The 22,786-nt window shown below is 42.7% G+C and overlaps 1 protein-coding gene across 2 annotated transcripts in view; it reads right to left on the bottom strand.

Moving 5' to 3' along the window:
* Positions 1–22,786, bottom strand: part of LOC138663797 (oocyte zinc finger protein XlCOF8.4-like) — a 55,247-nt gene that overhangs the window by 11,728 nt on the left and 20,733 nt on the right. The window contains exons 1-3 of one of the 2 annotated variants that reach the window (XM_069750141.1): positions 6,457–6,892; positions 3,217–3,367; positions 2,925–3,104 (exon numbers count right to left, since the gene is read on the bottom strand). In XM_069750141.1, the coding sequence (XP_069606242.1) occupies positions 2,925–3,104; positions 3,217–3,294 (258 nt within the window). In that variant the 5' untranslated portion in view covers positions 3,295–3,367; positions 6,457–6,892. Of the gene's footprint in view, positions 1–2,924; positions 3,105–3,216; positions 3,368–6,456; positions 6,893–22,786 lie in introns of those variants that run through there. The other variant, XM_069750139.1, reaches the window with a different exon arrangement.

Genomic DNA, 22,786 nt, shown 5'->3' with positions numbered 1-22,786 from the left:
GAAAATAGACCCCAAACATTGTTGTACAATTTGTCCTGAGCACGACAATACCCCACATGTGGGGGTAAACCACTGTTTGGGTGCATGGCAGAGCTCGGAAGCGAAGGAGCGCCATTTGACTTTTCAATGCAAAATTGACTGGAATTGAGATGGGACGCCATGTTTCGTTTGGAGAGCCCCTGATGTGCCTAAACATTGAAACCCCCCACAAGTGACATCATTTTGGAAACTAGACCCCCTAAGGAACTCAGCTAGATGTGTTGTGAGAGCTTTGAACCCCCAAGTGTTTCACTACAGTTTATAACGCAGAGCCGTGAAAATAAAAAATCCTTTTTTTCCCCACAAAAATTATTTTTTAGCCCCCAGTTTTGTATTTTCCCAAGGGTAACAGGAGAAACTGGACCCCAAAAGTTGTTGTCCTATTTGTCCTGAGTACGCTGATACCCCATATGTTGGGGTCAACCCCTGTTTGGGCACACGGGAGAGCTCGGAAGGGAAGAAGCACTGTTTTACTTTTTCAACGCAGAATTGGCTGGAATTGAGATCAGACGCCATGTCGCGTTTGGAGAGCCCATGATGTGCCTAAACAGTGGAAACCCCTCAATTATAACTGAAACCCTAATCCAAACACACCCCTAACCCTAATCCCAACAGTAACCCTAACCACACCCCTAACCCTAATCCCAACCCTATTCCCAACTGTAAATGTAATCTAAACCCTAACCCTAACTTTAGCTCCAACCCTAACTTTAGCCCCAACCATAACCCTAGCCCTAACCCTAGCCCTAATGGAAAAATGGAAATAAATACATTTTTTTAAAATTTTTCCCTAACTAAGGGAGTGATGAAGGGGGGTTTGATTTACTTTTATAGCGGGTTTTTTAGCGGATTTTTATGATTGGCAGCCGTCACACACTGAAAGACGCTTTTTATTGCAAAAAATATTTTTTGCGTTACCACATTTTGAGAGCTATAATTTTTCCATATTTTGGTCCACAGAGTCATGTGAGGTCTTATTTTTTACGGGACGAGTTGATATTTTTATTGGTAACATTTTCGGGCACGTGACATTTTTTTATCTCTTTTTATTACGATTTTTGTGAGGCAGAATGACCAAAAACCAGCTATTTATGAATTTCTTTTGGGGGACGCGTTTATACCGTTCTGCGTTTGGCAAAATTGATAAAGCAGTTTTATTCTTCGTGTCAATACGATTACAGCGATACCTCATTTATATCTTTTTTTATGTTTTGGCACTTTTATACGATAAAAACTATTTTATAGAAAAAATAATTATTTTTGCATCGCTTTATTCTCAGGACTATAACTTTTTTATTTTTTTGCTGATGATGCTGTATTGCGGCTCCTTTTTTGCGGGACAAGATGACGTTTTCAGCGGTACCATGGTTATTTATATCTGTCTTTTTGATCGCGTGTCATTTCACTTTTTGTTTGGCGGTATGATAATAAAGCGGGTTTTTGCCTGTTTTTTTTCTTTTCTTACGGTGTTTACTGAAGGGGTTAACTAGTGGGCCAGTTTTATAGGTGGGGTCGTTACGGACGCGGCGATACTAAATATGTGTACTTTTATTGTTTTTTTATTATTTAGATAAAGAAATGTATTTATGGGAATAATATTTTTTTTGTTTTCATTATTTAGGAATATTTTTTTTAATTTTTTTTACACATTTGGAAAAAAATTGTTAAACTTTTTTACTTTGTCCCAGGGGGGACATCACAGATCGGTGATCTGACAGTTTGCACAGCACTCTGTCAGATCACCGATCTGACATGCAGCACTGCAGGCTTCACAGTGCCTGCTCTGAGCAGGCTCTGTGAAGCCACCTCCCTCCCTGCAGGACCCGGATGCCGCGGCCATCTTGGATCCGGGGCCTGCAGCGAGGAAGGAGGTAGGAGACCCTCGCAGCAACGCAATCACATCGCGTTGCTGCAGGGGGCTCAGGGAAGCCCGCAGGGAGCCCCCTCCCTGCGCGATGCTTCCCTATACCGCCGGCACATCGCGATCATGTTTGATCGCGGTGTGCCGGGGGTTAATGTGCCGGGGGCGGTCCGTGACCGCTCCTGGCACATAGTGCCGATGTCAGCTGCGATAGGCAGCTGACACCCGGCCGCGATCGGCGGCGCTCCCCCCGTGAGCGCTGCCGATCGCATTTGACGTACTGTCCCGTCGAGGGTCAGATAGGCCCAGGGCACCTTGACAGGATAGTATGTCTAAGGTCAGAAAGGGGTTAAGAGGACGGAAGAAAATGGGGGGTGGGGAAGAGAAGAAAACTAAGGGGTGAAGTATGAGGAGAGTTGAATTTCTCCCGTTTGTGTTAACTGCCGCTCTGTTCTACCCTACTCCGCTAATTTGTCTCCAAGAGTGTTAGGAATTCCAGCAATTCGCGAAACATAATCCATTTCTGACATGTTTTGTAAAACGTATCCTCACGCTGTGTCGTAACGGTGAATAGCCTCTTCATCCTACGTAGGAAATCCATTTCAACTATCCAATCCCCGATAATTGGGGCTTAGAACACCACTTCCTAGGAATGATAGTATGAGTGGCTGTTATGCAATGTTTTAGGGGTCCTACCTTGATGCCTCTAAAGGAGCCTGCCATCATTAACAGTAGGCCCAGTTGTGGGTTACTTTGAATGATGTCATCAGAAACCTTTGCTGATGTATTGTGGACTTTCATGGTGACCAATGCATTTTTTCATTTTTTACTACTTTAATAAAGAAGATTTTTTCCCTTTTAATTGGGTTTGTCTTTGCTGGAGAACCACCCACTTTCTTTTGTATGTACAGATCTTTGTGTCCTTCTAAATATTCCTACTCCTCCATGAAGAAATAGACGGTGACATCATGACACCTTATAAGAACCTTCATAGCGTTACTGTATAATGTCCGAGCAGTGTCACCTCTCGAGTCAGCAGCTGAATCATCTTGTAGGAGAGTTCTAGGATCTTCTGGTAATTGATGTCCTCATATACCAGGGGGCGAGGTGGAGGCCCTGTGACTGGGCTCAGGGGTCTTTCCCACCCATCAGAAACAGGGGACTGACGGTGCTCACTAGAAGTCTTCTTCACTACTGTGCAATCCTGGTTATGGAGAGACACATTAACAAATCTCATTATAGACATTCCCAAAGTCCTCACCGCTCCAGTTATGTCAGTCTGTTATTCCCAATGTGACATCATCAGAATCTCTCACCTCTCCAGTAAGCCAGAAGAGGATTTCTAGGGTGAGTTGTAATAGCCTCTCTGCCATTTTGTCCTTATCCATATCCATCCTTGATAGGTAAATTAGAAAAATTCTCTAACTATAGAAGAGCTCCACAAAGAAGATCCGATATTGCAGGGACCTCGATATGAGGAAAAAAAGATCGATGAAACATCATAAAGAATTCCATGTAATAATACAATTACTGAATATAATAAGGGGAAACATAGGAGATATACAGTTGCTTCTCACAAAATTAGAATATCATCAAAAAGTTAATTTCAGTTCTTCAATACAAAAAGTGAAACTCATATTATAGAGAGTCATTACAGAGTGATCTATTTCAAGTGTTTATTAGAAAATTAGAATATTTTTGTAATACCAGCTTGAAAAATGATTTTAAAATCCAAAATGTTGGCCTACTGAAATGTAACTTCAGTAAATGCACTCAATACTTGGTCCGGGTTCCTTTGGCATCAATGCGGCGTGGCATGGAGGTGATCAGCCTGTGGCACTGCTGAGGTGCTATGGAAGCCCAAGTTGCTTTGATAGCAGCCTTCAGCTCGTTTGCATTGTTGGGTCTGATGTCTTTCATCTTTCCCTTGACAAAACCCCATAGATTCTCTATGGGGGTTAAAGGGAACCTGTCACCCCGAAAATCGCGGGTGAGGTAAGCCCACCGGCATCAGGGGCTTATCTGCAGCATTCTGTAATGCTGTAGATAAGCCCCCGATGTTACCTGAAAGAGGAGAAAAAGACGTTATATTATACTCACCCAGGGGCGGTCCCGCTGCTGGTCAGGTCAGATGGGCGTCTCTGGTCCGCTGCGGCGCCTCCCATCTTCATTACAAGACGTCCTCTTCTGATCTTCAGCCACGGCTCCGGCGCAGGCGTACTTTGCTCTGCCCTGTTGAGGGCAGACAAAGTACTGCAGTGCGCAGGCGCCGGGCCTCTGACCTTACCGGCGCCTGCACACTGCAGTACTATCCTCTGCCCTCAAGAGGGCAGAGCAAAGTAAGCCTGCGCCGGAGCCGTGGCTGAAGATCAGAAGAGGACGTCTTGTAATGAAGATGGGAGGCGCCGCAGCGGACCGGAGACACCCATCTGACCTGACCAGCAGCGGGACCGCCCCTGGGTGAGTATAATATAACGTCATTTTCTCCTTTTTCAGGTAACATCGGGGGCTTATCTACAGCATTACAGAATGCTGCAGATAAGCCCCTGATGCCGGTGGGCTTACCTCACCCGCGATTTTCGGGGTGACAGGTTCCCTTTAAGGTCATGCGAGTTTTCTGGCCATTCAAGCACAGTGATACTGCTGCTTTTAAACCAGGTACTGGTACTTTTGGCAGTGTGGACAGGTGCCAAATCCTGCTGGAGAATGAAATTTCCATATTCAAAAAGCTTGTTGGCAGAAGGAAGCATGAATTGCTCTAACATTTCCTGGTAGATGGCTACGATGACTTTGGTCTTGATAAAACAAAGTGGACCTACACCAGCAGATGACATGGCTCTCCAAATTATCACTGATTGTGGAAACTTCACAATAGATCTCAAGCAGCTTGGATTGTGTGCCTCTCCACTCTTCCTCCAGACTCTTGGAACCTTGATTTCCAAATGAAATGCAAAATTTACTTTAATCTGGAAACAACACCTTGGAGTACTGAGGAACAATCCAGTTATTTTTCTCCTTGGCCCAGGTAAGACGCTACTGGCGTTGTTTATTGGTCATGAGTGGCTTGACACAAGGAATGCGACACTTATAGCCCATGTCATGGATATGTCTGTGTGTGATGGCTTTAGAAGCAATCACTCCAGCAGCAGTCCACTCCTTGGGAATCTCCCCCAAATTTTTGAATTGCCTTTTCTTAGCAATGCTTTCAAGGCTGCGGTTATCCCAGTTACTTGTGCACCTTTTTCTACCACACTTTTTCCTTCCACTCAACTTTCCATTAATATGCTTAGATACAGCACGCTGAACAGCCTGCATCTTTAGAAATGACCATTTGTGGCTTACCCTCCTTGTGGAGTGTGTCAATGACTGCCTTCTGGACATCTGTCAAGCCAGCAGTCATTTTTAAATGCTTAGGAAGCATTTGCAAGTGTTTTTTGTTAATTATTCTAATTTACTGAGATAATGACTTTTGGGTTTTCATTGGCTGTAAATCATAATCATCAACATTAACATAAATAAACATGAAATAGATCACTTTGTTTGTAATGACTCTATATGAGTTTCACTTTTTGTATTGAAATAAATGAACTTTTTTATGATATTCTAATTTTGTGAGAAGCACCTGTAACATATAGATGTTGCAGTCTCTGATCTTGTACAGTGTGGAATGTAACAACACAGTATTTTATCTTAATTAACCACACGTCTATTTTCAGCAAACAAGGAAGAATAGACTGTTAGTTATATGTTGACTTTTGAATTTATGCACTTCTTTCTTGTTGGTCAAGAGTTTGAAATGTTGACTCTTCCTGCAGGTAAAAATGATATTTCTAAATGTATGAACAGCTAATGTTTTGCATCTTATATCAGCTTCTACAACTTACTGTCTACTATCTTTGCAAGACAGTGATACAGAGTCATTGAACAATGATGTTTGCTGATATGTTGATTACACATTGCCCAGGTCAGCCAGTTTGTTGACTTGAAAAACAATAGGGGGGAACTATGCAAATAGATTACATAATCAAAGAATATTAGTTGGTCTCATCACCATTTTTCCCCTTTAATTCTGAATTCTGGTTTGAAGGTCATTTGCTAACTGTAAAAAGGATAGATACCTCCATAGACAGAGATTAAGCTAAGACTGTTGCATAGTTTGGTCGCAGAAGAAACTTGTGAGTAGATTATATGAGGTAATTCAACTTTTATCTATACAAAACATGAGGTACATGCATCAGCTTAATACAGCATAACAGGAAGTCTAAAGCAGGGGTCCCCAACTCCAGTCCTCAAGGCCCACCAACAGGTCATGTTTTCAGGATTTCCTTAGTCTTGCCCAGGTAATAATTGCATCACCTGTGCAATGCAGAGGAAATCCTGAAAACATGACCTGTTGGTGGGCCTTGAGGACTGGAGTTGGGGACACCTGGTCTAAAGGACCTTTTTACCAGAGAGAAAGTGAAACCAAAGTACAAGTATATGAATCTACCATCTACTGTCAGAAAAGTGTAAACTCCTCCTGCACACAAATAAGTCTGTAGCTGTTGCATACTTACCAACACCCTTTCTCAACACTAAGGACTTAGTGTTGGATTAATTCTTTCCACCTGAGCAAGAACTAGACATCCTTGATTGTCCACATACATCTTTGTTGGTCCCAATTGTTGTTGTCCTGTCTGTTAGCAGTAGTCTTAACCATAGAACGTCTTGACTGGCATGAGCTGAGGTGACATATTCTGCTTCTGTCGATGCCAATATTACTATAGATTGTTTCTTACTAGTCCAACAAATTGGTCTGCCTGAGAGCAAGAGAAGATAGCCACTGGTAGATTTCCTGTCAAGTGGATCTCCAGTCTGTATTAACGTATCTGGTTAAAATGCATTTCTCACTTGCAGGTAGTTTCAGTTTAACACTGCTAGTCCCTTTCAAATAACAGATTACTCTCTTCGCTGCCTTCCATTCCATTTTGTTTGGCTTTGAAACCTTCCTGCTCAAAATTCCTACTGCTGCTGCAATGTCTGGCCTTGTAACAGTCGCAAGATATAATAATTTTCCCATTGTCTTCATTATTAGGTAACAGATTCTGTTCACTATTTATTTCCTTCAAATAGTTGGTTTCCATTAGAGACTTTACTGGTTTTGCATCTTTCAATCCAAATGTTTCGATTATGTCTTGAATCATGTGATTTTGATTAAGAAGGAAACTCCTGTCTTCTTGTATGCCTAGGTACTGTTTCACATTTCCCAGATCTTTGATCTCAAAGTGTTGATCCAAAGTTTTCACTATCTCCGCTTCATCCCTTTCTTCAAAACAAACTAAAATATTGTCCACATATATCTTTGTATATAGACAAGGATCCGCTTTGCTTCTATGAAAATGTTAATTTATGAGTACTTCTGTGATTTTATCATTCCATGCTTTAGCGGCTTGTTTTAAACTATATATACACTTTTCCGCAGCTTACAAACCAGGTTTGGTGTCCTTTTATCCTTGAATTCTGGCGGTAGTTCCATGTAAATGTCTTCTGTTAAGTCTCTATTCAGAAATGCTGCCTTTACATCCAGATGTTTCAACTGCATTTGTTTCATTGCTGCAACTGCAAAGTTCTGATTGTGGTGTGTTTGAAAATTGGAGCAAATGTCTCATCATAGTCTTCTCCATATTTCTGAGAATAGCCTTTAGCTACGAGTTTTGCTCAGTATCGATCAGCTGTGCCATCTGCTTGGTATTTTACTTTAAAAACCTATTTACAACCTATAGCCTTTTTTTCTTTTGGTAGTTCTGTCAGTGTCAATGTCTCTAAATCATTCTTGGATTTTATTTCTGTTTCTGCAGCCTTTATGCATTTGTTGGCCTCTTCTTCTGAAAGTTGAGATATGTCCTCCCAAGATGTAGGTTCATAAATTTTATTTCTACTTGCCTTGTATGAAAGACATTGAGGTGGTCTTCCCTTGTTTTCCCTTATTGAACGTCTTGATTCTGTGTCTGTATGGAGCTGTATCTCTTGACTTTTTGTTTTTTTATTTTCGATTTTCACCTTTTTCTCATCAGATGTTCTTGCAGTTATATCACTGTCGTTGCTCTCATTTTTCATTTCTAGTTATGTCATTATGTCATCATTTAGATCTTCAATGAATGTTACACTGTTACTCACTGTGATTCTGTCTGTCTTGGGATCTAGAATTCTGTATCCTTTGCAATTGTCACTATATCCAACAAATATTCCTTCAATGGCTCTGTTTTGAAGTTTGGAGTGTTTTTCTTCTGGAATAAAACACAAAAACTTTGCAACCAAAACCTCTTAAATGATTCACACTTGGTTTGTTACCTGGCCACAGTTCATGTTTTTTTTTTTCAGTTTTATTGAAAAAAGTCTGTTTTACAGATAAGTAGCTGTCATTGCTGCTTCACCCTAGTATTTCTCTGGTAGTTTGGAGTCTATTAGCACACATCTTATTTCAGACAGAGTTCTGTTTTTCCTTTCTGCTACCCCATTCTGTTCAGGTGTGTATGGAACAGTCTTTAGATGCTCTATTCCAGAGGTCCCCAACTCCAGTCCTCAAGGCCCACCAACAGGTCATGTTTTCAGGATTTCCTTTGCATTGCACAGGTGATGCAATTATTACCTGGGCAAGACTAAGGAAATCCTGAAAACATGACATGTTGGTGGGCCTTGAGGACTGGAGTTGGGGACCTCTGCTCTATTCCATACGGTCTCAAGTAGTTTTCTATTTGGTGTCCTGTATATTCACATCCATTATCACTTATGATGATGATTGGCTTCCTCTGAAACTTGTTATTTGACTTTGTCACAGTCTTCTAATTTTTTAAAAACGTCACTTTTGTTCTTTATCAAGTACGTGACTGTGTATCTTGAGTAGTCATCTATGAAGGTCACCATATATCCATTACCTCCTGATGTGGTCACTTTCATGGGTCCACATACATCAGTGTGTACCCAGTCAAGTGGTCTTGTGCTTTATGTCTCACTCTCTTTAGGTATAGATACTCTTGTAGCTTTAGATTTTATAAAACGTTCACATTTTACGGTAATTGAGCAATCAGATATCAATAGATCTTTTGTCAAATTCTTCTTTTGTAACGCCATTATACTCTCAGGATTAGTGATGAGTGAATATACTCGTTGCTCTGGTTGCTCGGGTGGCCTCCGAGTATTTGTTAGTCTTCGGAGATGTAGTTTTTGTCACCTCAGCTGAATGATTTACAGCTATTAGCCAGCTTGAATACATGTAGGGATTCCCTAGCAACCAGGCAACCCCCATATGTACTGAGCCTGGCTACTAGCTGTAAACCATTCAGCTGAGGTGACAAAAACGAAATCTCCTAACACTAACAAATACTCGGAGGTCACCCAAGCGTGCTCGGGAAAACCCGACCAACGAGTACACTTGCTCATCACTACTCAGGATGCCTGTGTCCAATACGTCTATGCCACAAGTGAATACAATTCTTGTAATCATGTGTACAGAACTTCATCTGTTCCTTTAATATGTCTAGATGATATAATTGTTCACCTGCTTTGACATTATTACCTTATCTCCTGCTAGGATTGAACAATTATCATCTTTGAATTTTACAGTAAAGGTACCGTCAGACTGGACGATATCGCTAGCGATCCGTGACGTTGCAGCGTCCTGGCTAGCGATATCGTCCAGTGTGACACGCAGCAGCGATCAGGCCCCTGCTGTGATGTCGTTGGTCGGGGCAGAAAGGCCAGGACTTTATTTCGTCGCTGGATCTCCCGCTGACATCGCTGAATCAGCGTGTGTGACGCCGATTCAGCGATGTCTTCGCTGGTAACCAGGGTAAACATCGGGTTACTAAGTGCAGGGTTACCTACCGCTGTCTGTCCCCGGCGCTGTGCTTCTCTGCACTCCTCCTGCACTGGCTGTGAGCGCCGGTCAGCCGGAAAGCACAGCGGTGACGTCACCGCTCTGCTTTCCGGCCGCTGTGCTCACAGCCAGTACAGGAGGAGTGCAGAGAAGCAGAGCGCTGGGGACAGACAGCGGTAGGTAAGTATGTAATGGTTGTTTTTTTTACTTTAACGATGGTAACCAGGGTAAACATCGGGTTACTAAGCGCGGCCCTGCGCTTAGTAACCCGATGTTTACCCTGGTTACCCGGGGACCTCGGGATCGTTTTCATCAAGTTCAGTAAAGAAGCTTTTATCACTAGTCATGTGAGTTGTTGCTCCTGAGTTAATAAACCAGCCTGATGATGACTCTCAGTTACTTTAAATGTACCATTCCAGTGATCTGCATGTGGGTTAGAAGCTGTGCTTTTTACTTTCTGTTTATTCTCCTTTTGGTGTAATTTCTGTTGTTCTGCTTTCCAGATAGTAGAGTCTTTCTTTACATGTCCCTTTTTCTTACATCTGAAACATTCTCTTATTGTCTGTATTATGGGGCTTCTTGTCTGTCGCTTTAAGAGCATTTTCACGATCCCTTTCAGTGGAATTGTTTGTTTGCTCTTTCCTTCTATGATATTCATATAGAAGTCTGGTCTTTATAAACTCTAGTGTAATGTCTGCTTCAGGTCTTGTCTCTAGTGCATTTATCAGAGCAGTGTATGAATCTGGTAAATGGCACAATAATATTGCCGCTTTATGGCTTTCCTTAATGTCTTCAACTGATCTCAGCTGTGTTACCACCTCCATCATGGAGATTATATGCTCCTGCCTTTCTTTCCTTGCACTTAATCTCATCTTGTAAAGTTTTCTTAGCAGGAAAAGTTTGTGATTTAAGCTAGATCTTTCATGTAGCTTTCTCAATGCTTCCCACATTCCCTCTGCTGTATTCTCTTTCCTTATGTGGATTAACTGATCATCCTCCACTAATAAGCTGATAGTAGCTCTTTACCGGTCTGGCTAACAAACATCCCCAAGGGCCAGTACACAAGAATTAGACGGAATTGTACCACCTTGGAGGACTATAATGGAGATTCGGCCATTCTGACTCAACAGTTTCTGGACAAAGGCTACCCCAGTTCACTGTTAGAACAAACAAAGAAGGATGTAATGAAGATACCCAGAGATTCTCTGATACATAGAGTGAAACCCACTAACCAGCCAAATACCATCCATGACCAAATCCGGCAGTTACCGTTTGTTACCCAGTTTCATGAAGGGCACACCAAATTTAGATCTATTATTCAGAAACACTGGTCCGTGCTCCAAAGGGACAGAATCATAGGGGAGCTTTTGCCGGACATACCTAGATTTGTGTTCAGGAAGGCCCAATCTTTAGGTAGCATCATAGCTCCCACTATTAAACATGCCTCCAGTTGTAAGCACCCAGTCGGTGCCCTTGGTGCCAGTAAGGGTGGTTTTACACCTTGTGGGTTTTGTTTTGGGTGTCGGCACACATCTTTTAAGAAAGGATGCCGCTCCCCCTTCTCCGACTCTGATGCCATGAATGTATTTAGCATCAGAGACACTATTACTTGTTCCACCACTAGAGTCATCTACCTATTAGAATGTCCATGTAAAAAATTATATGTAGGCCGCACTAAGAGGCCCCTCATGGTCCGAGTTAAAGAACATTTCATGAATATTCAGAGAGGTTTTATGGGTCATCCACTTTCGCGCCACTTCTGTGAAAGGCATGACAAATCTACTAAGGGCATTATTTTTTTGAGAATCCAAAGGATCAGACAGAGCTTAAGAGGGGGCAATTTAATAAAAGCTATGTCTAGGTCTGAATCCCAGTGGATTTTCACCCTGGATAGTCTTGCCCCAAAAGGCCTTAACCACGGACTAGAAATATACGGGGAGTATAGGCCGTATAGGTATAGGTTTATGTATGTTATGCATTGGGGTAGCACCCCCCCCCCTTTTTATATATAGTTTTTATATATAGATGTTATATATTTTTTATATATTTCTTATTCTTCATTCACACACTTTTAGGTATCAGTGATTCCAGTTCACATTTGTTTGTCCCCCCTCCCATGACCCCCTCCCCCCCATTTAATGCCCCACACTTATTACGTTTATTTGTTATTTATTAAAGGTTGGTTTTAATTGTGTTAGTTTTGGCAGTGGCAGCTCTATTGCCTTATTTTTACAAGGTCAGTACACACTTTTTTATATACAATTATACGTTTTTTAGCTGAGTACTGTTATAGTATCTGTGTAAATTGTTTTAGGTGTCAGTACTCTATTTCTATGCTCTTCTGCTGGGATCTATGGTGTCAGAATTCCTGTGGCTCGACTATTAGCACAGTTACAGCAGTCGCTATTACTATGGGTTAAATGGGCAGGCGGTGAACTTTGATTGACAACCCTGGGGCTATATGTCTGGGTGCATCCAGAGACCGGTAACCCTGATGAAGAAGGACGCTACTCCTTCGAAACGCGTCGGCTTTTGGTCTCTGCGCTGCCCCGTACTATCTCTGTGACGTCACATGCTGAGCCTCGTGCCAGCCACTTCCCCTCTCCTGCTCGTATCCAGGGACGCCACCGGCCGGGGCTTTCCCTGGCTCTACGTAGCTTCCACAATTGCCTTGCTGCGCTGCGGCTGATCATCCCCTGCCCGCCCGCCCTCCTGCCTGCATTTCCACACGCTGGGTTTTCTCTTCTGGACAGGACTGCATCCATCTCGCCACACAGCGTCACATCTCCCCCTTGGTGAGTTTTTTATTGTTTACGGCACAATTAGTGCAGCTCTTGTCCTAGGCTTCTGTCCCGGCTGGGTCATTAGTCGCAGCTGACCTGCTCCAGGTCCGCGGTGTGCAGGCGAGCATGGTATCCGTTCCCTTTTGAGGTATCATTGCATTACTCTATTGTGTGAGTTTTGCATATTGTACTGTCACATTTATTTTATTTAGTTCATTTCCTTCACCCCTCTAGCACGGATTCAATTGGTTTTTTACTTTTCTTGGTTTTTTACTGACAGCGGTGGCACCTCCCTGTCTTGTTTTCCTGCAGCTGAGGGTTTTTTGTTCTTTTTCTATGAGGTAGCGCGTGTGTATCATTTGTTTCTCTGATAGTAGCTCTTGCTTGTCTGTTTTTCTTATCACATGTCAGATCATTATCATTGGGACTGTCTGTAGCGATTACCTCCCATAAATCATTTTTAAACAATAACTAATAACTGACAGTTCTCATTGTTCATATTAGCTACTGTGAGTCTCATCTCTGAACTGCTGCTCATCTTTAACTTGTCGTTTGTAGAGAATTGCTCTGAAGTATTCTTTTACATTCACCAAGTCCTTTTTGTCTTCTATGCTGGGCCCATAACCTGTTGCATAGTTTGGTCGTAGAAGAAACTTGTGAGAGTAGATTATATGGGGTAATTCAACTTTTACCTACACACAACATGAGGTACATGCATCAGCTTCTTAACACAGCATAACAGGAAATCTAAAGGACCTTTTACAACAGAGAAAGTGAAACCAAAGTACAACAAGTATATGCATCAACTAAGCATATAACAGTAACAACATCACCATCTAATGTCAGAAAAGTGTAAACTCCTCCTGCACCCAAATAAGTCTGTGTCTGTTGCATAACAAAGACATGAACACTTTCAAAAAACCAAAAAGCCAGAGAGTACAGAGACTCTCTACAGGACAGTAACCTCCATCACGAGGGAAAAGATTTGTTATTCTACAGGATGCCAGCTTAGGGGACCACCACCCCAGCTGGAAAAATACAGATCTGCTCCATTGACCACGGCAAATCCATGGATACTTTTGGAGAAAGCCAGTATTGGGACCCGCCAGTCACCTTGCTCCATGGAGATGCTTGGAGAAGCCAGGTGGAGTAGTTGCCCTGAAAGATGAAGCCAGGTTGTCACCCTCCAGTCAACTGGCCTTGTAACTCAAGGGACCGTCATCTTCCTAAGCTTGTCGTTACCTCCTCTTTGTGTGCATGTGACAGATGGGGTAGTCGACCCTGTGAGCTCTGAAGTAACAGCTGCTCTTATCCTGTCGATTCTGCGGAATGGTGAGACTGTGCAATTGTGCACCATCTTGGGTATTTTGCTCAGACTGTTCTATGTGTTATTTGCCTGTTTGTGGTTCAATAAACTATTACCACACTGTTTTACCTTCACCCTGAGATTTCTGAGTAGTGTTATGCTCACGATAAAAGGACAGCGGGCATGTGCCCTGGTCCATGTAGTTTCGGCTAGTGGACCAGGACACCCAATGACCCCCGTGTCTCCACATGGGAACATAAGTTGAATTGCTGACCAAGTCATCTCCTCCATGCTTCTAATCAGTGGCCATGTGCATCACAAGTTTGTTGAGACTGACCAGGAAATACAGAACCTGATGGAGGACTCAAGCAGTGGTGTCACAGGAGTAGTGTAGAATCATTAATATGTTACTATCTTTACTATTTTAAAACATTTTATTTTTATTCCCGACATCTACTAATAAAACATATACTTTAGACCACACATCAAACAAAAAAAATGGTCATGAGCCTACAGCTGTGTAGAAGATAATACTTATTGTTTATTAGGTAAAATAAGTCTAGGTCCAAAAGATGAATACAGCAGTTTAAAAGGCGTCATCCATAGCGCACCCCTAGAGGAAGGAAAGGCTGGCGCCATTCCAGGAAGAGAGGGCAATTATGGGTCAATGTATGTCTCTACTTCCCAACATTGTTATTGCTATTTTTGTATAAGCATCTAAGAAAGAAATGCCCTAAAATATCAATATCTATTAATCCATTTAAAAACAACCCCAAACTACACTGTGTTCCAAATTATTATGCAAATTGGATTTAAGTGTCATAAAGATTTGTTTTGTTTTTCAAAGAAACTCATGGTTGGTATTGTGTCTCAGGGCTCAATGGATCACCGAAATCAATCTTATACACATGTGATAATTAGTTTTCCAGGTGATTCCAATTAAAGGAAAACTACTTAAAAATCATGTCCCACATTATTAAGCAGGTCACAGGTTTCAAGCAATATGGGAAATAAAAAGGATCTCTCTGCTGCTGAAAAGCATTGAATAGTGCAATGCCTTGGACAAGGTATGAAAACATTAGATATTTCATGAAAACTTAAGAGTGATCATCACACTGTGAAGAGATTTGTGACTGAAACAGAGCACAGACAGAGTTCATGCAGATAAAGGTATAACGAGGAAGGGTTCTGCCAGGCAAATTCATTGAACAGCTACCAAAATATCATTACAAAGCAGCAAACAGTTATTTGAAGCTGCTGTTGCCTCTGGAGTCCTTTGAGTCCCAAGGTGTAGGATCCATCAAAGGCTTGCTGTGGTGCATAAACCTACTATTCGGCCACCCCTAAACAGTGTTCACAAGCAGAAACGGTTGCAGTGGGCCCAGACATGCATGAAGACTAATTTCCAAACAGTCTTGTTTACTGATGAATGTCGATCAACCCTGGATGGTCCAGTTGGATGGAGTAGTGAAGTGTTTCCCAAACCAGAGTCCTCACGGACCCCACAGGTCATGTTCTCAGGATTTCCTTAGTATTGCACAGGTGGTGGAAGTTTCATCAAGCCCTCAGGAATTCTCTCACCTGTGCAACACTATGGAAATCCTGAAAACATGACCTGTGAGGTCCGTGAAGACTGGAGTTTGGGAAACACTGGAGTAGTGGATGGTTGGGGGATGGCCGCATATTCCAACAAGGCTGTAATGTCAGCAAGGAGGTGGAGGAGTCATGTTTTGGGCCGGAATCATGGGGAAACAGCTGGTAGGGCCCTTTAAGGTTTATGAAGGTATGATAATGACCTCTGCAAAGTATATAGAGTTTCTGACTGAAAACTTTCCTCCATGGCATAAAAAGCAGAAACGTGCCTTCAGGAGTAAAATCATCTTCATACATGACAATGCACCATCTCATGCTGCAAAGAATACCTCTGAGACATTGGTTGCTATGGGCATAAAAGGAGAAACTCATGGTGTGGCCACCATCTTCCCCTGACCTCAACCCTATAGAGAACCTTTGGAGTATCATCAAGCAAAAGATCTATAAGGGTGGGAAGCAGTTCACATCAAAACAGCAGCTCTGGGAGGCTATTCTGACTTCATTCACAGAAATACAAGCAGAAACTCTCCAAAAACTCCCAAACTCAATGGATGCAAGAATTGTGAAGGTGATATCAAAGAAGGGCTCCTATGTTAACATGTAACTTGGCCTGTTAGGATGTTTTGGAGTTAAATAGCTTTTTTGTTCAGTGAATGTGACCTCCTAATGCTGCAAATTCCACAAATGAGCATTTTCAGTTCATTAAAACAAATCAAATGTCTAGAAATTCTACTGTGCCTAATAATTTTGAACAGTGCAGCGTTTTTATTCATTTTGGAGATTATTCTGTTATCATTGGGAGGTTTCTTCAATAAAATTCGATGTATACTCTAACGGGTGATAAATTTTATTAGACTGACTGTTATTTGCACTGACCATTTAGGAAAATCTGAGAAAAATATAATTTGCATAATAATTTGAAACATGGTGTATACAAGATATAGAAAAACACACTATGGTGTGTTATGTCGGCTATTATCTGTAGACAGTCACTCTATAAAGTGAGCATGTTGATGATATCACACACTCCCAGAATGCTAGTGGGCTAATGCAGTGAAAAAAAGTGCCCAAAATAGGTGTAGAGCGCATGTACGCCAGCAGCAGGATCTTCCAAAGCGCATGCACAGGAATTCCAGGCACAAAAGGTCAAGATCCTAATTCGAGCGTATGTCCTCCTGGGGCTCAGAAAATGTCAGTATGTCTAAAACAGTGCCCTGTACTTTGCAAGCGCAGTACGAGTACATAGATGCCGAGAGAAGGCCCCGCACTGTTAAATAGTCAGTTGCCTGGAGAAAGCGCCTGCACAGTGTAGGAAACGATAAGATATTGCAGCAGTTTACAAAAAATGCCACAGTGGGAGCCAATAAATGAGGGAAAACATATAATGCAAGAGATTCAAGTTACTGCAGGTATTTAATATCTTGCGAAGAGCTAAAATAGATATAACCAGAATCAATATATATAGTTACAATCTCTCTGCCAAACCCCAAAATAGGCAGATTAGTATAATGCTGTTACATATATCAGTCAATGTATCCTGCCACCGATGCACGTATGCGAGATGTGTCTGGGGGATTTGAGCACGGATCTCTGTACAAGCAATGGCAGATAATATTACTCGCTAGCATCCCCTCTTAAGCTTGACCAACTGCATGTAATAAATACGGGAAGGACGATGCAGAGATTAATTTTAACAGGTTTATTCACAGTTGCTTGACGAGATGAATTAAGATGTCAGGGAAGATGAAGGAATGAAAATGAAGTAGAAAATGTGGGGTGTAGAATACCGTTAACAATAGAATCCGCTCTTCAGTCCTGATACACAGGCTACCAAGATAGCACTGACCATAGAAAAGGATGTGAGGAAGAATATAGGAGAAGTTACAAAGAGAGATATTGTGGGATTTACAGCTTCAGAATATGAAACTATATAATAAAAATGGTCAGTAGATGTCTTGTTGCTGTACAATAAACTCTGTAATCATAATATCTATACATTATAATGAATTAAGTAAACCATATAACATAAGGCAAATGTTCCTGTAATGACTGAAAAGCCTTGGTAGATGATTAGCTGATCAGCACACAATGCAATAATGGAAGTATGAGTGTGTGGAATAAATACTGGGGTCACAGAACAGTAGATATCACCTGTGGTATACAACATGGTAAGAGGTGTCCAGCAACGCAAAACGTGGCTCTCCTGTATGGATCAAGAAGTAGTGTAACAGACTTACAGGAGAAATTCCCACATACAGATCCTAAATAACACAACCAAGGTCATCTGTCCATTCAGCCCCATGGGGGCGAGAGTCCAAACGGAAAACCCATTGACATTCTTTTTGGAGGATTAGTTTATTCCAGTCTCCTTTTCTGACATTTTGTCTGACAACCTCTAAAATACAAAAGGCGATAGCTTTGTTGTCACCCTGATGATACTCCCTAATTTTTCTAGCAACGGATCATCCCTTTTATGTCTCCAAGGTGTTCACTGACGCATTTTCTAAATTCCCTTTAAGTTTTTTTCCCAAAAGTTTAAATATAGTGACATTCTTACTAACGTCTTGGTCTAAGCTCTAGGTAAAAACTAATCTTAACCCCTTTCTGCCATTGGACAGAATAGTACGTCCGATGGCAGATTCCCTGCTTTGATGCGGGCTCCGGCGGTGAGCCTGCATCAAAGCCGGGACATGTCAGCTGTTCTGAACAGCTGACATGTGTCCGCAATAGGTGCGGGCGGAATCCACCCGTGCCTATTAAGTAGTAAAATGCCACTGTCAAACTCTTGACAGCGGCATTTAACAGGCGCTTCAGGCCATCCTGCCGGAAATGCACGCACCGCTGACCCCCGTTACGTGATCGGGGTTCAGTGGTGCGTCGGCATGACAACCAGAGGTCTCCTGAAGACCTCTATGGTTGTTGATGCCAGATTGCTGTGAGCGCCACCCTGTGGTCAGCGCTCATAGCAATACTGTAATTCAGCTACATAGGGGCGATCTGAGCATCGCTCCTATGTAGCACAGCCAATCAGGCTATGCCAGTTTCTATTGAAACATGGCAAAAGTAAAATAAAAATGTTTTTAAAAATGTGAAAAACAAAACAATAGAAAAAAACAAAAAAAAACTACACATATTTGGTATTGCCACGTTCAGAATCGCCCGATCTATAAAAAAAAAAAGAATTAACCTAAACGGCTTAATGAGAAAAATATAAATATAAAACGCCAGAATTACATTTTTTTGTTCACCGCGACATTGCATTAAAATGCGATAACGGGCAATCAAAAGAACGTATCTGCACCAAAATGGTATAATTAAAAACGTCAGCTCGGCACACAAAAAATAAGCCCTCACCTGACCCCAAATCACGAAAAATGAATACGCTACGGGTCTTGGAAAATTGCGCATTTTTTTTTTTTTTTTTTAGCAAAGTTTGGATTTTTTCACAACTTAGATGAAAAAAAATAATCCAGACATATTTGGTGTCTATGAACTCGAAATGACCTGGAGAATCATAAAGGCAGGTTAGTTTTAGCATTTAGTGAACCTAGCAAAAAAGCCAATAAAAAAAACCAGCGTGGGATTGCACTTTTTTTGCAATTTCACAGAACTTGGGAATTTTTTTTCCCGTTTTCTAGTACACGACATGGTAAAACCAATGGTGTCGTTCAAAAGTACAACTCGTCCCGCAAAAATAAGCCATCACATGGCCATACTGAAGAAAAATAAAAAAAGTTATGGCTTTGGGAATGAGGGGAGCGAAAAATGAAAACGCAAAAACGAAAAAAGCTCCGGGAGTTAAGGGGTGTTAGGGTTGGCGGAACGCAATAAATAAAATATAATAAAGTGCGTTCGCCACCCGGGGTCCACCGTGCAGAGATGTAAAACTAATGTGAACAATAGCAACCTAAACACAGTGTTATCTGTCACACTGTATGAACAGAAAAATAAGTAGCAAGCTCTGTTACTCCACAGAGCGGCAACATACCACAGAGCACTGAGTGCTATACCCTGTTAAACGTCACAGGAGTACGGGAAATAATTACGCTAGATACAATCCCTCATAGAGGATCGAAGCTCACTAACAGAGCAGGTAGCATACAGTGGTCACACAGTCAGCAACTGCACACAAAACAACTTCTCTCCGGAGGTGCCAGAATTCTAGTGGCTATACACCAGCCCTGAATTCATACAAATAAACTCCTCTCTGGAGGAGCTGGAATTCTAACAGCTTACAGCTGACCCCAAGCACATGCAGACACAGACCACACAGTTGCAAAGTTCATACACATATGAACATAAGTTGATACTAGCGCACAGGCGTACACCATTGAGAGCCTTTTATACCTTAAGCTCAAGTCCAGACAGACAGGACCTTGCCTGTGGACCAATCTGAAGCTGCCACACCACCAGAGCAGTTGACGCTCCGAGCACCAATGAGAAGGTGCCACATCATGGACATGCTCAGTGGGGTGAAATCTGGACTTAAGCTCCAGAGCACAATGTTGCACGTGTAAACCAGTAGTCACCATAGGCTTAACTGGAGAACCAGCAGTTACTACACATACAGCATAAGCCTGGGTAAGGCGCTGGGACAGGAGTCTGTGCGGAGCAGTCATCCCAGCGGCCGAGCCAGAATGGGAGACCACTGTACCAAACAAGGCTTGGGATCTATCCTGTGCCATGGGAGAATCCCGGCGTCTAACAAGGGGTTAAAGAATAAATTTAAATTTATGGCACCTAATTGTCCCATCATTCCCACTTGTCATGCTCTTTATAAAGTTCACAAAGGGTTAGACCCACTTAGAGAACAACAAAACTTAAGATAGAAAAAAATGAACATACACCTTACTATACGAAAAAGGCAAAAGTGCATATAAATAACATAGGGTACTTAGAAAACACTGTTTTTGACAAAAGAAAAGGTAAAATCCATCTATGCTTTAGGTTCTGGCACTCAGTGCACACAAGGGTGAGGCCTCCCTTTCTTTGAGATGGGCATTACATTTATATAGCTTTCCATTGCTGGGTGTCTTTAGTTGGGTCCCAGACCCTGCTTGGCACTCATTCACATTGAGGTGCGTTTTGGGAAAAAACCTTGGAAAGGTTTTATTACTAAAGGTTAGGACTAGAGTTGAGCGACCTTGACCTTTTTAGAGTCGAGCCGGGTTTTGCGAAACCCGACTATGTCCAAAGTCGGGTCGAGTGAAATCGGCCGATTATGACGTAAAGTCGGGATCGACCGAAACACGAAACCCAATGCAAGTCAATGGGGCAGCATAGTCGGCAGTGAGTGGGGGCCAGGAAAACACCTAGAGTGCCCATTTTAATGTCAAAACCATCCATTCTTCTTAATGAAGCTTGTCAAGCGTAATTTACCTTATAATAATTGGAAGGCATTTGAAATTGGGGGTCATTTGGCTAAAGTTGTGGGGGGTAGGGCTGGTTCAAGTAATTAGTGGGCCCAGGAAATCTGGACCACGTCACGGCAGTGGAGCAGGGAGAGGTAAGTATTTCAACTTTGCAAGTGCTGTGAACCTGAGCAAGCAGGGGGGGCCCACTCGTTGGCATTGGCACTGGCACAGGGCCCCTCAAAGTACAGCGGTGTGTTTGCACGGCGGGGGCGCCTCCCACCGGCAGCAACACTTTTGCGTACTATGAGAGGCCCTGTGCCAGTGACGTCGCCAACTAGTATTCCTCCCCCCACCTGATGAAGGAACCTGCACTTTCATCTGCACCTTCCTCTTTGTCCCCGTGTAAGGTGGTATGGTATGCGGGAAGAGCAACCTGACTTTCAGCAGGGTCACAATGTTGTTGTGTAGCGTGCACGGGGAATGTTGCGTTATGGGTCAATGTACCAGCAGACTCATCTATCACTGGCTGGGCAATGGGCACGATGAAGTGGAAACACAGATATAGGCCCAAAGAAGAAAGTGGGCTAAATGCAGTTCAAAATTGGTAACACAGGAATAACCAGGGGGCATTGCAGTGGAGGACAACTGGAATGAGAGGCTGACACAGAGAGTAGGGCCAAATCAGTAAGTAGTCGAAATGCAGTTCAAAATTGGCAACCGTAGTAAACAGGCGGCACAGCTTTGTTCAGTGGAGGAGAACAGCAAGGAGTGGCAGACACCGATAGTAGGCCCCAAACCAACTAGTACGCCAAATGCAGTTGTTCCATTTAACCACAATTTAATGAGAGCCTGAAGATAGAAGCTCAGGAAAGGCAACCTGGGGAACACCTTGGAGTGTAACACACCATCTCTCTCCACCCCATACCCATTTTGTATGGCCTAATGCAGTGTACTTTTCTACAACTACTAAACGAGAGTCGGAAGACCGAAGCAATGGCAAGGAAACCTGGGGAACACCTTAGAGTGTAACACACCCTCTCTCTACACCCCATACCCAATTTGAAGGTCTAATGCAGTGTAGTTTCCAAGAACTACTAAACGAGAGCCGGAAGATCGAAGCTCAGGAAAGGCAACCTGGGGAACACCTTGGAGTGTAACACACCCTCTCGCTACACCCCATACCCAATTTGAAGGCCTAATGCAGCGTAGTTTCCAACAACTACTAAACGAGAGCCGGAAGATCGAAGCTCAGGAAAGGCAACCTGGGGAACACCTTGGAGTGTAACAAACCCTCTCTCTACACCCCATACCCAATTTGTAGGCCTAATGCAGCGTAGTTTCCGACAACTACTAAACGAGAGCATGAAGATCGAAGCTCAGGAAAGGCAACCTGGGGAACACCTTGGAGTGTAACACACCCTCTCTCTACACCCCATACCCAATTTGTAGGCCTAATGCAGCGTAGTTTCCGACAACTACTAAACGAGAGCCGGAATATCGAAGCTCAGGAAAGGCAACCTGGGGAACACCTTGGAGTGTAACACACCCTCTCTCTACACCCCATACCCAATTTGAAGGCCTAATGCAGTGTAGTTTCCAAGAACTACTAAACGAGAGCCGGAAGATCGAAGCTCAGGAAAGGCAACCTGGGGAACACCTTGGAGTGGAACACACCATCTCTCTACACCCCATACCCAATTTGAAGGCCTAATGCAGCGTAGTTTCCAACAACTACTAAACGAGAGCCGGTAGATCGAAGCTCAGGAAAGGCAACCTGGGGAACACCTTGGAGTGTAACACAACGTCTCTCTACACCACGGAAGGGATGATTCTTAGGAAGGAAGGCTGTTGGAAATAAGCATTGCGCGTCCGAGGGTGATTAGATTCTTATTAGGTATATACTCACCCTCGGACGCGCCCTGCTTCTTTATTTGGAATGAATGTTTATTTGCAATGTGGTGTTGACTTTCTCTATTATTTTGGTAATTAATGATT

The sequence above is a fragment of the Ranitomeya imitator genome, chromosome 2 (assembly GCF_032444005.1).
Source record: "Ranitomeya imitator isolate aRanImi1 chromosome 2, aRanImi1.pri, whole genome shotgun sequence".
NCBI lineage: Eukaryota > Metazoa > Chordata > Amphibia > Anura > Dendrobatidae > Ranitomeya > Ranitomeya imitator.
Note: the sequence above shows the minus strand (reverse complement) of the source record. Positions and strands in the feature narration are given on the sequence as shown.